This window comes from Rattus norvegicus, chromosome 9 (genome assembly GCF_036323735.1).
Source record: "Rattus norvegicus strain BN/NHsdMcwi chromosome 9, GRCr8, whole genome shotgun sequence".
NCBI lineage: Eukaryota > Metazoa > Chordata > Mammalia > Rodentia > Muridae > Rattus > Rattus norvegicus.
The window spans coordinates 99,208,971-99,226,464 of record NC_086027.1 but is presented as its reverse complement, the minus strand read 5'-3'; the positions used below and the strand labels follow the sequence as shown (position 1 = coordinate 99,226,464).

The window sequence follows — 17,494 nt, the reverse complement described above, 5'->3', positions numbered from 1 at the left end:
TTTGAAAAACAAAAAGAAGGAAGGAAAAGACAGGGTGTGTTCTACAATTAATGGGAAACAGGAAACAAGTTCTTCTGTTTTTATTTATTTATTTATTTATTTATTTTTGGTTCTTTTTTTTTTCCGGAGCTGGGGACCGAACCCAGGGCCTTGCGCTTCCTAGGCAAGCGCTCTACCACTGAGCTAAATCCCCAACCCGTTTGTTTTTCTGAGACAGAGTTTCTCTGTGTAGTCCTGGCTGTCCTGGAACTCACTCTGTAGACCAGGTTGGCCTCAAACTCACTGAGATCCACCTGCCCTGCCTTCTGAGTGCTGGGATTAAAGGTGTGCGCCGCCATGTCTAGATCCCAAGCGCAGTCTTAATACCAGAAAAGCTAACAGAGAATGCTGACAAGTGCCACTGGGCCCTTCATGGGGGCAGCATCCTCACAACTGTCCCAAGGGATGTGACCTAGGCAGTAGGAAGTAGCCACCCAAGGTCACCAGACCCAGGCAAGCAAATGCAATGTGTCCTCCCAGACCTTGGAAATATCAGATGCTACCTGGGTCTCAATGCTGCCTTCTCCCTTGGATGAGCCCCTTCCTGGTTATCCATACAAAGTGATCTTCCCCAAAAAACATATACACATAAACAGCAAAATCAAACTCAGTAGGATGTACTTACATAATTGTGCACACAGGTACATAAACTATACACACACACACACACACACACACACACACACACACACACACACACTTGTACACACATGTAACAACAATAAAGAAAAAAAGTATCAATTTGAGATGGGAGGACATGGAAGGGGTTAGAGGGAGGAGACCTGGGAGGGGCTGGAGGGAGGAAAGGGAAGGGGAAAAGTGATATAATTCTATTTTAATTAAAAATGTGAAAAAGAAAACTTTTTAAAAAGATTCAGAGAAGAGCCACCACCAAGGGACCCCAGAATGTCCCAAAGATGAGCAGTGTCTAGCAATCTAAGGCTTAAAAGCGATAAATCACAACGTGGTCCCTGATAACGTGAGGTTCCACCCACAGAGTAATGGATGGAATGCTGTTCACAGAAGCAACCCAGAAAATAACGGTAGCTGGTGAGGAGGAGGAGGTGGTTCTGGGCACTGTAGGCGCGCGTGTGGCGTGTGGAGGGGCGAGGCTGTGGTGGAAAGCAGCGCGGTGGCGCCTAGAAGAATCAAAGATAGAATCACTAGGTGACGCAGCACGCCGCCCTTCTGAGCGAATATCATAGGGAACTGAAAGGGGCGGGGACTCGAGGGACGTGTGCACACCAGGTGACCAACAGGAACCAAGAAAGCGCTCCACACCTCCCCGGCTGGAGAAAGAATCTGGATGTGGTGGGTACATGTAGTGGAGGTCTATTTGGTCTATTTGGTTCACACTGTAACGCCAATGAATCTTTTTTTTTTTTTTTTGGTTCTTTTTTTCGGAGCTGGGGACCGAACCCAGGGCCTTGCGCTTCCTAGGTAAGCACTCTAACCACTGAGCTAAATCCCCAGCCCCCAATGAATCTTGAGAACACAAGCTGAAGGTAAATTCCACATGATCCTATCCCTTAAGGTACCACTGAGGCGAAAATCTAGACAGAGAACAGAGTGGTGGCTGCCAGTGGCTGGGAGGTGAAGGAAGAAGGAGTCAGTGTCTAATGAGAAAAGAGTTCTGGGCATTCTGGAAGTTTCTGGGCTGAAGACTCCATGAATGTCCTTAGCACACCGAAATGTACACCTGAAAGGGAACTTGGTTGGTAACTTGACTGGATGTGGAGTCAAACTAAGAGACATGTTTCTAGGCGGTTCTGTTTTGTTTTTGTTTTTTTTTTTTTTTTCTGAAAAGGGTAAACTGGGGAGAGAAAAGCCTCCCCTCAGAATAAGCAGTACCTTCCAACTGTGACACAGATATAAAGAAGTCCTAGGGAAAGCCACTTGTTGCCCGCCTGCCTTCCCTTCTTGCTGGTATGCGCATCTACTTTGCTGCCTCTGCCTCCTCCCCGAATCCCTCACGGACATCAGATTCCAGTTTCTTTGGCTTTCTACTGTGGACTGAAGACCAGGGGCTCTTCAGGGATCGCCTAGGCATTCAGTATCAGATTGGGACTCTTGAGGCGCCAGCTTTGTGAACTAAGTATCGGGTTCTTGGTCTCTTCGGTACGCAGTCAGGTGTTGCTACACTACCCAGCCCACGCGGAGCACATCAATCTAGCAAGTTCCCTTTCACGGTATGCATTCATTCTACCTGTTCTGCTCCTCTAAGAGAGCTGTGACTAAGACAAGCACAATTAAAAATAAAATGTCAAAAGCAACGTGTGGGAAGAGGAGGTGGAACTCTGAGTCCGTTGCAGCGGTGATGGGTAGGGTTTATCTCTCTCCTGCACACTAGGCTTAGGGAGAAGAAGAATGGATCGCTCCCAAGCGTGAGGTCTATAAGGCTCACAGATCTGGACAAGTAGGGTGAACAAGGACTCAGAGGACTAAGTTTTTTAACCTAACACCAGGAACACCTTATCCACTTGTGTGAGAGAGCGTGCCCGGTCAGTCCCCTGCTTGGCTGAAGTTTATGATGCCTGATGTTGTATCTTCAGAATTTTTCTGTTTGTGGTTTCCTATTTCCTCTTTGACATAGAAAGCATTTGGAAAAACGGTTTTTTAAAAATGCCAGTGGTTGGGAGTTTTAGTCAAATGGCTGGAATCAACAGAAAACAGTACTGTAGACGGAGTGGCTCATCGTCACTCACAAGTCAATGTGTAGGCTCAGGAGTCACCTCAAGGTCATTCTAAGTGGAGGGCCCTGGCAGATCTGTTGCCCCAACCATGGTGTAATAAAAGCAATAGTGACTGTCTGGGATCCCCAAAGCCTGACAAATGGGAGTTTTAAAAACTATTTACCAAATGCTTTCTGTGTCAAAGAGGAACTAAAAACCACAAACAGAAAAGTCTAAAGATATCAACAGCAAACACAAGACAGACAAAACCTCATAGAATTCAGCCAAGCAGGGGACTGAGCACACTTGCACAAGTGGATAAGGCATTCAAAGAAAATTGATCGACCAAGAAGTGCACGCTGACAGGAGCCTGATATAGCTGTCTCCTGAGAGACCCTGCCAGAGCATGACAAATAGAGAAGCAGACACTTGTAGCCCACCACTGAACTGAGAACAGGGTCCCCAATGGAGGAGTTAGAGAAAGGATTGAAGGAGTTGAAGGGTTGCGAATGCAACCCCATAAGAACAACAATACCAACCAACCAGAGCTCCTAGGGATGAAACCACCATCCAAAGAGTACACATGGACAGACCCATGGCTCCAACTGCATATGTAACAGAGGATGGCCTTGTTGGGCACCAATGGGAGGAGAAGCCCTTGGTCTTGTCAAGGCTGGACCCCCCCAGTATAGGGGAATGTCAGGGCGGGGAGGAGGGAAGAGGGGTGGGTGGATGGAAGGAGGAACACCTTCATAGAAAAAGGGGGAGAGGGTTGGGATAGGGGATTTATGGATGCAAAACCGGGAAAGGGGATAACATTTGAAATGTAAATTAAGAAATATCCAATTAAAAAAATTGATCAGGTGCTCTCCAGCACTGACTCCTCAGAGGGAAAGGTGCTAAGAACACCAGGCAATATATCTGAAACCACTACCAGCTCATGAGGCTGTACCAAGGAGGTCCTCACACATATGGAAGGAGTTAGAGAAGCATCATAGCCTACATGGAACTTCTAGGCATGCAATAGACCTGTAGCTTTACCGAAGGTGGATGTGCTATCCTGAAATGTCACAAACCAGAGAACAAAAGAGCTGGAGTTTGGGCACAGAATGATGATCCTGATGACAGATGCTGAAGGCCCCGCACAACAGTACTGAGGCATGGCTTTTAGCTCTTGGGGTTCTATTTTAATAGACTCTTGGGAGGTAATCGTACCTTTGAATGTAGTAGATCCTTAGGGGTTAGATTCTGTCCCTGGTCCTTTCCTCCTCACAAGCCCCCTCCCTTGGCCTCCTTTCTGCCATGATCTGGGAAGCTATGTGTCCCTGCAGCCATCCTCTGCCTACCCTAGTCCAGAGGTAAGACAACCAAGTGACCACAGACTGGGACCTCTGAGAGCCTGAGCCAGAATAAACCCCTACTCTGTTCACTGGGTTTTGTCAAGTGTTTTGTCCCAGGGATCAATTGTCCGCTGTGTTGGCCAGTTTTATGTCAACTTGACACAAGTTAGAGTTGTTTGAGAAGAAGGACCCTCGAGTGAGAAAAATGCTTCACCAGACTCACCTGCAGACAAGCCCTGATTTCCTGATCGATATGGAAGTGCCGGCTTATGGTGAGTTGGTGGTCCCAAAGAATCATAAGAAAACAGGCCAAGCAAGCCCTGAAGAGCAAGTCAGTAAAGCAGCACTTCTTCCCTGTCCCCTGAGCCAGTTCCTGCCTCCAGGTTCTTGCCTTCACTTCCCTCTATGATGGACCAGACTACATGCTGTAAGGTGAAGCCCACCCATTCCTCTCCATGTTGTTTTGGTCATACTGTTTATCTCAGGGTACACTATACACTGTTGTTGTTCCTCTGAGATTGAGGGCTGACTGGAGACAGAAACACATCACTATTAAGTCTCAACCCTTATTCATCCCCAAGATCTAAATAACTAAGTGTCTTTACAAATTCTTACATATTCAATTTCAATCCCTTTCAAATATTCAATTTCTTTTAAAATTCAAAGTCTTTTTACAATTCAACGTCTCTTAACTATGGGCTCCACTAAAATACTTTCTCCCTTCAAGAGGGAAAAACATCAGGGCACAGTCACAATCAAAATCAAAATCAAACTCTAACTGTCCAATATCTGGGATCCACACATGATCTTCTGGGCTCTTCCAAGGGCTTGGGTCACTTCTCCAGCCCTTTAGAAGACACACCTAGTCTTCTAGGCTCTGGATGCCTGTACTCTACTGCTGCTGCTGTTCTTGGTGGTCATCTCATGGTACTGGCATCTCCAAAATACTGCTGTCTTCCGCTACAAGTAGGTTTCACCAATAGCCTCTCACAGGCTCTCTTCATGGTGCCAAACCTCAACTTCTTTGCAAGACCCCTTCAGTCCTGGGCCATCAATTGCAACTGAGGCTACATCTTCACCAATGGCCTTCCATGGCCTCTCACAATGCCAAGTCTCAGCTGCTGTTCATGACCCACCCCTTCATGACTTCAAAACCAGTACCACCTGGCTGATTCTTACACATTACCATGTCCAGCCACAGCATGAGGTACAACCTTGGCTATCTCTGGAACACAGCCTCTTTGTGCTCTCAGAAAACATTTCCCAGAAGATTTTACCTCAGTGATGCTGGTCTCTTCTTAATCACCACAAATTTTCTTAGCTCCAGCTGACCAGCATCAATAGTTCCAGTAATGCAAAGGTTTCAATTTAGTAGTTCTGGTATCTTGTTAATCATAGCTGATTCTTCAGCTCCAGCTAACCAAAACCACAGAATAGTCAGAATCAAAATAGCAACAGTCCTGATAAGAGTCTTTAATTTTTCCTCTGAAATTTCACAAGCCAGGCCTCTATCTTCTGCACTGTTCTCAACATTATCTTCCAAGTTCCTACAGAACATCCCACAGAGCTCTTAACATCCCAATGGCTATTTTAGCTCAAAGTTCCAAAGTCCTTCCGTAGTCCTCCCCCAAACATGGTCAGGTTGTCACGGGAATACCCCACTCCTGGTACCAATTTGTCTTAATTTGTATTCCTGCATAAAACATCATGACCAAGAAGTAAGTTGGGGAGGAAAGGGTTTATTCAACTTACACTTCCATATTGCTATTCATCACCAAAGAAAGTCAGGACTGGAACTCAAGCAGGTCAGGAAGCAGGAGCTGATGTTACTTACTGGCTTGCTTCCCCTGGCTTGCTCAGCTTGCTTTCTTATAGAACCCAAAACTACCAGCCTAGGGATGGCACCACCCACAATGGGCCCTTCCACCCTTGATCTCATGGAGGCATTTCCTTAAGGGAGGCTCCTTTCTCTGTGATAACTTCAGCTTGTGTCATGTTGATACACAAAACCAGCCAGTACAGGGTCCAAATTCGAAATCTGAAGTATGCTTTCTACTCAGTAGGGGAGATCTCCCTCCAAAGAACCATGGTGGGGGGGGGATCCTAAGACAGACTATGGTGTGTCAGGAACTACCTGCAGAATATGAAGGGAGGGAATGGGCACATTCCTAGGAAATCAACAGATGTCACTACAAAGAAGAAAAAATCCCAAGCAGCAAGACAGGCATGGGAAACCCCTCCAAGGTGGTCAGCCACAATCCTGATCTCAGAGAGAAGTGCCTACTCTCACGTCCTGCAGGGACTGTGTCATCCTGCCTTGGTCCTCGGGGTCAGGGGTTATGCTGACATGGTTTGGGTGGAAGGGAACCTCAATTCTAGAGATAAAGTGGAAGTGAAAGTGGAGAATAACCTCACGTAAGAATAATGAATGAAAAAGACCCCTTTGGGCAGTTTGGGCAGAACAAACAGGAGCCCCTTGAGCAGTTCACCCAGGAAGGGAGAAGGCACCCAGTGCTTTCTCTGTCATCACCCTCAGCATGCCAGCGGGGCAAGCTGCTCTGTACTGTTAGTGTTTCTTCCTTAACGTGACAAAACATTTCATTTCTGTGGAGAGACTGAGAATCCTCCATCTTTCCATCCTGTGCTCATCTCCGTAAGACAATGAGATGAAAAGACTCCGTACCACAGGGGAAGGGCAGATGGCTTGCAGAATGACTACCACAGCCTACAGCAGAGGAAGGCTGCTATGGCCAGCCTCCTACTCCAGTGTGAGAATAAAACAAACAAACAAACAAAAAAAAACCATGAAGCGAGGTATAGATTGATGTCCTTATGCAGGTGAAGGCAGGTACAGGATAAAACGAGGCCTGTCATTGGACGAGAATGAAGGACGGTGGGAGAAAAGTTTTAGAGGGGAGGAGAATAGAGGAGGGGAAGCACCCAAGAGAACATGGAGGTAGATGTTAAGATTTCTCTCTGCACATTTACAGGTTGTTATGAGTATTCTTAAGAGATGGATGTGTACAGGATTTTGTGCTGCTTAGATGAGCAAACTATATCTTGTCTAGGTGGGTAATTATATCTTATCAATTGGATCAGAGGTTAGTGTGTTGTGTGTTCTTTCATGTGGCGATTTAAGTGAGTGCAAGAGAGTGTGTGGTGGTAGGACATACTGGGCTGTCACGGAATTGGGATGTGTATGCCTGGCATGGTGGCAGCCTGCCTTGGGAACTAGATGGGTAGAGAGATTGTTGCCAGGCTCAGAGAGTAGCCACTGGCAGTGTGATATGGGATGGAGCAGAGTGGGTGAGACGCTTTGTTGACTGAGATGAAAATATCCCACAGATGCCGTGTGGCCCTACGGTGCCAGCACCAGTGTGGGATGAAAGAAACATTTTTTAATTATACCGCAACAGCAAGGAGGCCATTCCTAGCTGGAACTGGCATAGTGACCTGTTTGAGAAGCTTGGGAAAGGAGCTCAAATACCAAACAGGAAACAGAAAGAGAAGAGAGAGACCCTCCACATCCCCCAGGATACACACAGTGTCTGTTGGACCTTAGGACATGGCTTCTCAGCAAGTCTGAGGACTTGAGCTTATTCTCAGGACCTACATAGCAGAAAGGGAGCGCCAACTCCTTCCTGCAAGTTGCTCTCTACCTCCGCTTGTGAACCGTGACATACTTGCCCACACACACACACACACACACACACACGCAAGCAAATGAATAAAAGTGTGACTTTTAACTTAGGTGCAGTCACTTAGGAAGGAGGTGAGGGGGTGCATTCCGTTTGTAGCAACTGACAAAAGCACAGGACTCCAAATGGGTAACCCTCGGAGAGGAGCCATTCCGTAGCTCACTGACTGAAGATCAGTGGAGCTATGGTTTCTTGAGCAGAGGGTCTCAACCTCAGGCTTTGTTGATGTTTAAGTTCAGTGGCTTTAAATTCAATGGATTCCCACTGAATCATCGTCCCCCCCACAGGTCTAGCAACTTGGGACATCACTAGAGAATTATGGGTAAAGGTTTACATGGGAAATCACGGTGGTAGCATCACCAGGCATCATCCCTTTCCGTGTATGACCCAGTTACCTGTTTTGATCCTCCCTGACTTGTCAAGGTGCCCAGTGGAACCCGGGATTGCCTCAATCTATCCTTGCATGGCTGCTGGGCAGAAGTAGAACCTGCAGACACTCAGTTCTCCTTGGCTCAGGGGACTTGGCCTCCCCTTCCCTAGGCTTGCACAAAAGCCAGGGTCTGTCTCTAACCGCTCTCTGCAGCTGTTCCCTCTGCCTGAGGTTTTGACGCTGACCCAGACAAGGCTACTGCCCTAAGTATCTTCCTGGTCATGCTTCTTTCTTGTGAATCCTTGACTGACATTTACCAGCAATCGCCCTGCTGTCTAAGGGCTCTGGCCCTTGGCTGTGTGGGTAAATTATCATTCAGCAAGTAAATGACAGGAATGCCCCACTCAATTCAAATTTAAGAGGATCCTAAAAGTATGAGGGTGTCCCCAAATATTGCACTGCATATGCTTATACTAAAATTGTTGTCAGAAAATCCAGTTGACCCAGGGCCCCTGTCCTACACCTTGGGGCTCTCCAAGGTCCTTCTCCACCCAAATCTGGCCAGCTCCAGCACCTGTAGACCACCAACCCAGGCTGGGGTGTAGCCCAGGGCTCTTTTTGTGTTTCTGTGTAGCCCTGGCTGTTCTACAACTTGCTCTGTAGACCAAGCTGGCCTTGAACTCAGAGATCTGTCTACTTCTGCCTCCGGAGTGCTGGGGTTAAAGGTGTGCACTGCCCTGAGCCCAGATCTCTTCTAAGGCAGGGCTCAGTCAGCATACATTTCCCTCAAGCTCCCACTCTCCTCGAAGTGCCTGGAATCTGGCCTTTCTATAGCTTCAGACACTTAACAAGTTCTAACTCCACTTCAGTCAATGTAGCTCCCAGGACCAGGTTCTCTGCACGATCCTGAAGTGAGAACTTTAGTTTCTTTAAAAACCCAGTTCCGTTATATGAGTATGTTTTTGTTTAAATCCCAGGTATGGCATCCGGAGCTGCCTCAGCTTGCCCACGGTTGTTAACTATGGTTGTTTAGTACTCTAGGAGGGGCGTGAACTTTGCCAGCTGCAGACAGTTTAATGGGGGGAGGTATAAATGCCAGCGCTCTGAGAGGGCTAGCGGCACTCCGAGAAGGCTGTTACTCTTGCTTGCTGTTGTGGTTTGACAAGAAGTTGGAGATACCCTGACGGCGATGGAGGTTGGACTTACCCCAAGAAAGAGGGCATCCCTAATCAGCAGGAGGTAGTCTACAGAGCTCTACACTCCCTTTCCCTTCTAGAGATATAAGGTAGAGATATAAGAACCCAGTAAAATAGCTAAACAATTGTGCCAAGACAACCCTCCTGTTATCAAGTTCCTCAGAGCTCTCTCAGTATCCCAGCTGTGCTCACCCGGTCTCTTCCTCATAGCCTGCTACCCACATAGCACCCAGTCTTTCTCTGTCTCTCTGGCTTTCTGTCTCTGTCTCTGTCTGTCATACGCACACTCACACCCCACCCCAGGAACCACACATACTGTTTCTAGGACCTTGCTGACACTCTGTTTCACAGATGCACAAGCCCCTCAAGGAAAACAGAGTGGTGTTTACATACAAACCACACATCTGGCCATCTACAGTCCTGATAATCTCGAAGTGGCTTAGAATGCATGATGCCATCTAAATGCCATGGGGATAATTGTTAGATTACGTGTTTTCAATCCGCACTTCAGTCGCAGCGGCAGGTGTGGATGTGTGCCCCTGAGATCACACGTGTGTGGGAGCAGAGGGCAACTGCGGGCCGTGGCATTTACCAGCTTCCTGCACCGAGGCAGGGTCTCTCTGCTGCTCTTCTGCTGCATCCACAGATGAACGTGCCTGAGAGCTGCCAGACTCCCTTGTCTCTCTCAGCAACTGCCCGCAGGAGCACCGGCATGACAGAGCTTTGAGCGCCTTGTCTGGATTTCATGGGGATTCTGGGAATTCAAGCTCAGACCCACTGAGCTATCTCCCCAATTTTGCCATTGTTATTGTTGATAGCATTTTGATATTTTTTTTTTTTTGGAGATAAGGTCTCCCTATGTACTATGTAGTACAATCTGTCTGTTTTATAATCCTTCTGTCTCAGTCTCCTGGGCACCGGGATTATACGTGTGAGCCACCACGCTCAGGGTAAGAGTACTTCGACCATGTACGTGGCTGGTTGTAGCAGATATAATAGAGTGGAGGGCAGAGGGTCTGGTTAAAATGGGGCATTTCTGCACCTTGGCATCATGGACATTTGAGGGCATATCACTCTGTCATAGGAGTGGGGCATGTCCTGTGCTTTAAGGCACAGCTAAGGAGAGGTATTTACCAGGCTTCTAGCTGTCTTTTGTGTTGACACTGTTTGACCTCTGACACATAGAAAGTTAGACATTTGGCTCAAACTTGATGTGTTCTTGGGGTGGAGTCCAACTGGGGCTCAAGAGTTAGGAGGAGTGCATCTGTTTCTCTCACAGGGTGGGAAGCCTGTGGCCCGCAGGCTGCACACGGGCAACTGGCACTCAGGTCACGGACCCACCTTTTCCAGGGCTCCTGCAGAAAACTGACTGTGCAGCCTGTGAGCATTCCGGGGCCAGGCTTAGGCCAAAGCTCCAGTGAGGGTACAGCTTAGCAGGGCACATGGAATCTCAGAAAGGAGGGGCTGCGGGCTCAAGGGAGGGGTGTGGCAGGGCGAGCCTTTAGGGAGCCACTCCCTGGCTCAGTGGGATTCATACCACATGTGGCGCCCCTGTCACACACTACCAGATGCCAGCTTGGGTTCGTACAGAAACTATCAAATTGGTTCGTTTAGTGGTAAGTGTGGGGAAGCCACAGGAGACTTTTCCAATGAGTTATTTACCCCATGTAAGGATTGCATCTAAAATGTTTCCCTAAGTTACTGCAATCCAGCATGGTCGGCAGTCCCAGGATGGACTGACAATCTGAACACAGTCCCAGCATGCGTGCAGGGAAGTAAGACAAACACCAAAGAATCCCTCCCTGTCTCCAAGCTCACATCGATAGCAAGTAAACAGTGATTCAATTAGCAAGCTGGAGTCCTTGGATCTGGGACTCCAGACAAGAACCACGTCCAGATAAAAACAGCAACACAGCCACACGCCGACTTCCTGGGATGTCCGTTTCACTATATAGTTCAACAAATAGTCTGGACTCTCGGACCCCCCTTTCCAGGTCCCCAGCATGACAGACAAGGAAAGCATGCATTCCAGTACAGAAGATCCAGGAGCTGATCCACTGCATGCCCAAGTTTGCAAAAACAGGAGCTTGCAAGTTGTCCAAGCTGGCCTGCCTAGTATCCAGAGCTCATCTTTTCTGACTGCTGCAAAGCCTTTTGATGGTTATGCATGAATGTTTTTTAAACTGCACGTGGTCTCTCAGGAGATGCTTTATAAACACAACAGCACACAGAGGAGAGTCAGAGGGAAAAGAAAGAGACAGGTCTGCTGGGATTTTGATAACTATTAATAAAGCCAGCAGGTTGACTAAGAGAAGAAGCAGCTTGTTTACAAAACTGTCCCAGATCAAGATCTTAGTCCTGCAGATTAGCATACTTTAAGGAAAAACAGAAACCCTTCCACACAGCCATAAGAGATATCAAAGTCTATCACCAAGGAGATCTGGCCAGGAGCAGGGCTCATGAAGAACAGTGAGAGCTCAGTGATTCCGCTCATCGCAGCTGGGCTCCCAAGTCATTAATTCACCGATAACCTCATAAAGTTGTGTTTGTTCTCCCAAGACATAACATCAGCCAGGCCGCTCAGGGCTACGTCAGGAGCACAGGACATTGGACTGTGAGCAGAGCCCTTTTCTTGGTAAACACAGGCGGTCCTTACATGTGGTCAAACATAATGTTCTATTTACACAAGCCTTCCAAGATACAGACTCTGGTGCACTAGTAAAGAACCTTAATTTATTTGCTTATTCTAAAAAAAAAAGAAAAAAAGAAAAAAAAAGAAAGAAAGAAAGAAAGGAAGGAAGAAAGAAAGAAAAGGCCCAACCTGCTCCCTCTGTTGCTAATTTAGAAATGTTCATCTCTTAGGAAACTGAAGCTAAAATCCCACATCACGCCAAAAGGATCTGAACATAGCCAAAGAAAGACATCAACATTATTATAAGGTTTTGATTTTCATGCGAGTTTAGCCAACACATATAAGGGTCAAGATCCACCTTCTGATTCTATTACACAGAAACAGATTTTTTAAAATGCAGACCTGGCACTCCTCGGCAAGGACTACACACAGGGGAGATCTGCCCGGCAAATGGAAGGTCTCCAGTGCTGTTCCTGCCCAGTCACCGCGGACTCGCTACACTGCCCCAAGCTGCTGCCTTAGCTATAAACAGCACCAGGGGCCAACCTTCACCAGCACTAGAGCCTGTGTAGTGGGTGCCTCTGACCAACACCATGGGTTTGGGGAAAGACCACAAGAACCATTAAGCCACAGGCCTTTCCAGGGACACTGGACCGACTCTTTGTTTGCTTTCGTGAAGATGTAGCTGTGTGCCTGCCGTTTTGTCCAACAGGTATGGCAGTCCAGGGTCCTGACCGAATTTTGAGCGCATTACAGACAAGGGAACTGAGATGGGTTGGGTTGTTCTTGTTGGTCACTCTGGGCTACAGTTTCTGATCAATCTAAGGCAAAAACCCAGCAAGTCTGCCACCTCTGATATTTATTAGCAACAAGTGCCAAGTTAACAAGCCAACCACAAAATCCCCGTGATAATAACGGTCTCGAAAAGCAACTGCTGTAGGTTTCCAGTTGTAGTTAGTGTCGAGATCCCTAAGCTGTGGCTCTGGTTGAAGACTGCACATCTGTAAACTGCCTCTGGCTCAGAGAGCTTGTATCGGTTTGGAGAACTGAAGTGCAGGCAGGGGATCCCGGCTTCCCCATCCCTCCTGACAAGCAAGATGCCCGTTGTATGATCAAAAGTTGCTGATGCCTTCGGATGGCCAGCTGGGTGATGCGCCCAAGCCACCTTGTCTCCGTGGCAGCGGAAGGTGGTGCAGCCCCCTCTATCACCACTCTGCTGTCCTGCCGGAACCCATGCCCTGAGTAAGGTGCGTTCAGGTGTTGCCCTCCCGGCCCTAGGTCACCACCTTCGCTGCAGCCCGGGCTACTCACCCAGCAGCAGCCAGAGGCCGCGCCGCGGGAGGCCCCGCAGGCCGGGGGCCATGGCAAGCAGAGCCCCGCCGTCCCTGCGCCTTGCCGAGCTCTGCGCCCGCTGGAGACGCGCCGGGGGCGGGAGCTAGGGAGAGACCGCGCCCGGCCCACTGCGGCTCCCACGCCCGCGGCTGTCGAGGGCGGAAGCCGGCGGGCGGCACCTGAGGCTGGAGCGCAGCTGGGACTAGAGGGGAGCCTTCTGGAATGTCTGCAGGGCCAAAAGGCCTTGGAGGGTCTCCAGGTCCCCCAACCCAGCACCTAACTCTGTTCGGCAGCTATCCTGGGGTCTGCTCTGCAAACAGCCCATGGTCCCGTCTTCTGTGCCCGTGGGGTGCTGGGTGGTGGGGACAAAAACCAGCCCTGCCAACATCTGTAGGACAAGAAGTGGAGCCTCAGGAATGATGACCAGTGGGAACAAGGCTCCTTGGAGGGACAAAGGTGCGCTTGTCAGCAGGTGGTGACACAGCTAGGGTAGAGCAGCAGAGTGCATGGATACCGAACTTAGGGACAAAAGGAATTGCTAGGTAAAAAGGTGAGACTTCCGCTGGGGTTGGCTACTGGCACGACTGTTCATAGAATGGATCAGTAGTGGTAAGGGGGTCTTGGGTGTGTTAATATAAGCAAAAAAGGCTACGTAACACCGGCAATATGGGAAACCTGGGGCAGATGCCCAAAGTACCGGCTAGGTCTGACCTAGAGAGTCGTGGATGCAGCAGCTCCGACTAACTGAGCAGGTCTGCCCTCTGCACACAGCATTTGGGCAGACGATCACCGGCCCCATACGATGGCAGAAGCTTCACTCAGGCTGGGCCAGTTTACTTACGAAACTGCTGGGTGAGCAGCATTCCTGAGGAAAGGGAACAAGGCTGGAGACTGCTGCCACCTTCTGGCCAAACACTCAGGACCCTTAACGGCAACCAGTATTCATCCCGAACACAGGCCAAGCAGACGTTTGGGATCTATACCTATGTCCTGGGGACTCCAAATGTCCTGAAGTCAAGGGGACATGGGAAAGGGAACACATTCTTTTGGTTGGGCTAACCCTTAGTTTCGAACCCTGTGAAGACTTACTAGGAAGCCAGCCTCCTTTCACTGACAGACATGGGAGTAAGGGCAAGTCATGGCTGAAAACAGTGGAGCCCCGCCTTGTTCGGATCTTCCTTTCATGTCTGCAGCTGAGAATCTAGGCCATGAGGTTCTCCCCATTCACACAGAAAGGATGCAGCTCGTTGACACCTGGCCCTGGTGAGGCTGCCCTATGGCCTCTTCGGTCTATGAGATTTACTCACTTCAACAGCAACATTGGATCCCCTCCGGCAGGGAGGTCCATGTACCCACACTGGGTTAAAAGGCTGTCAGAGGGGGGTTGGGGATTTAGCTCAGTGGTAAAGCGCTTGCCTAGCAAGCGCAAGGCCCTGGGTTCGGTCCCCAGCTCCGAAAAAAAAAAAAAAGGCTGTCAGAGGGAGAGAGGCATTAAGGTAGAAGTCAGACAGTCTACAGATCAGTACCACACCATCAGTGGATACAGTTCCCAATTGTACACTGAAAAGTATCCATACCTCAGCAACTGCCTCAGGAGACAGTGCAAGGAGCTCTGAGAATAGGAAACCAGAGCAGCCTGGGGCTGCCTACTAAGTTTCCAGACCTTAGCAGGACGAGAGAAGCCAGAGTCCAGATGTCCAATCTAAGAAACAGAAAAGAGAATGCCTCAGGAACACATCTGAGAGAGGCAGAGAGCAGGCTTCAGGCTCTATGTAAGGACAGTCACTACCTGAGGTGAACAGCAGCACCAGAGCGCACACAGTCTGGAACAGCCCTGTTTCCTACCACCATAGTGGGAAACCATGCACGGAGCAGCTGAGACGGATGAGGACTGCCTCTGGCATCAGGGAAACAAACCCGACAATGATGCCCCAGTGCAACCTGAGGGAGGGGGACAGCAAGAAGTGAGACCGTGCAGCATACAGCTCCATGTAACCACCACAGCCACACAGAACTATAAAGACCCCACTTTGAGGGGCCTAAGCTATCCCACTGTAGTCCCGGAGGAAGAGAGTGAAAGACACCCACAGGCTTCAAACCCAGATAAAAGGCCGATTAGGAGAGTGTAGTAAGGTGCAATTGTCTAACACCAGTCACAGCGGTAACCTTACCAGCAGGGAGCACCTTCACGCTCAGCTGCGACAGCATCAATCCTCTTTAGTTTGCCAGTCTCCACTGGACAGCAGGAGGCCAGACTGGCCACTGTCACTGTGGGCCAGCAGTTCAGAAGCACAGCTGTTAGATAAGGACCGACAGAAGGCACCTTGGGAACACTCAGCTTTAAGCGTCAGTTTGCCAAGTCCCTCAAGGGAGCTCTTGCTAAAACTGAAATACTCCAGCTTTCGAGGAGCTTAGACCTTTACTCCCTCAAATGCACCCAAGGGAAAAGCACACAAAAATCCCTCCAGGAGTGGACTGTCCATTGGACAGAAGATGATGTCCTCAGCACCACTGGGGACAGCTCAAGAGCTGCAAAGGAACCCGGTGAAAGGAAGCAATCGCAAGCCCTGGCTGTTCACGGTCCAGCCCACCCTACAGCAGGTAAAAGCTTGGCAGAGAACAAGGACCGACTGAGATGAGCTGGGAGACAGGAGGCAATCGGCTGGCATATGGGAGATATGGAAATATAGCCAGAGTTAACATCTCAGTGACCTAAAAATGAAGACAAACACAACCATGGAGCTGAATATGAGAAAAGTCTGCTCTACCTAGACCTATCACAAACAGGGAAGTGATGTTTCACACATGGGAAGGAAGAGATCCTACACACACACATACACACACACACTATTACAAATGCATATGTGGTCTGGGCAGTGGTGTCGAATGTAAAATGTATGCTGTTTTATTTATTTAAATTTTTTCTTTTTTTTAAAAGTGGGTTTTTAAGATTTTATTTATCTTTATTTATATGAGTACACTGAAGCTATCTTCAAACACACCAGAAGAGGGCATGGGATCCTGTTACAGATGGTTGTGAGCCACCATGTGGTTTCTGGGACTTGAATTCAGGAACCTCTGGAAGAACAGTCAGTGCTCTTAACCATTGAGCCATCTCTCCAGCCCCAAATTTTTCTTTTAATGTTTCCTTTTCCTACCAATAGTAACAGGTGTTATTAACTCCCTGTCGGACCTCCTTCCAGTTTCCAGCCTGGTCCCTTCAAACATTTCTCCCAATTGTGTGTTCCTCCCTCAGTTCCCCATCAATCTCCTTAAACAGTCCCTTCTCCCAGTGTCCCCAATATTAGCAGCTCCAAGCTGTAACAACTGTTACAGCCTATCTGCTCAGCTCAGGGTCTCCTGCCTCAGCTGTCTCCTAACCATGTCGTCTCTACCAACTGCCTTCTCTTCTCTCTCTGCTATTCCCTTCCCTTCAGCCTCAGCTGGCTGTTTATATCCTGTCCTGTTCCCAGAAATCCAAGAGGCAACCAACACTGAAGGTCATAGGGTCAAGTAGCTCAAACAGCTAAGAATTCTTAAAGGGCCGGTTTACAAGCAACTGGGGATTCTCTAAAGGGCCAGGCGCCCAAGATTAATCACACCCCAGGGGCACACCTTTAACTCCAGTGATTGGGAGGCAGAGGCAGATGTGTCTCTGTGAGTTTGAGGGCAACCTGGTCTACATAGGGAGTACCAGGACAGCCAAAGCTACACAGAGAAAATCTGTCTTGAAAAACAAAACAACAAACAAAACCCCCAGAAGAAACAAACAAAAACGGGTATGTGGCAGCATGAACCTTTAATCCAAGAGCACAAGAGGTAGAAGCAGGTGGGTCTTTCGAGGCCAGCCTGTTTTACATAGTAAGTTCCAGGCTACCCTGTTTTCTACAAACAAAAACAAACCCTCAAACAGACCAAACAAATGCTTGACAATATGATAAATATATTAATGCGTAATCATACTAGGGAACAGGAGACACTAATCTGTGCCAGTTTAGAAACTCTTCTATGTTTTGAAAGGCTAGCAATGAAAGTGTTTTCAAATACTGTGTGCCTGATAGTGTGTTTTTCCCAAGACAATGGTTTGGAGGCTGCAACGGTCTTGTGTCACTGATGAGGACTGGACAGATGAATGGCAACTATGAGCCAAGTTTACAGAAAGAACAGACATGCGAAGCATACCCGATACAAACACAGGGTGCGTGGTTCAGCAGA

General features: G+C 48.5%; 1 protein-coding gene across 4 annotated transcripts in view; it reads right to left on the bottom strand.

The window, feature by feature from the left end:
• Positions 1-13,434, bottom strand: part of Ramp1 (receptor activity modifying protein 1) — a 50,666-nt gene extending 37,232 nt beyond the window's left edge. For 2 of the 4 annotated variants that reach the window (XM_039084148.2, XM_063267661.1), the window contains exon 1: positions 13,259-13,434. In XM_039084148.2, coding sequence (XP_038940076.1) covers positions 13,259-13,310 — 52 coding nt within the window. In that variant the 5' untranslated portion in view covers positions 13,311-13,434. Of the gene's footprint in view, positions 1-12,349; positions 12,448-13,258 lie in introns of those variants that run through there. The other 2 variants (NM_031645.1, XM_017596613.3) reach the window with 2 other exon arrangements.
• Positions 13,435-17,494: the final 4,060 nt, after the last annotated feature.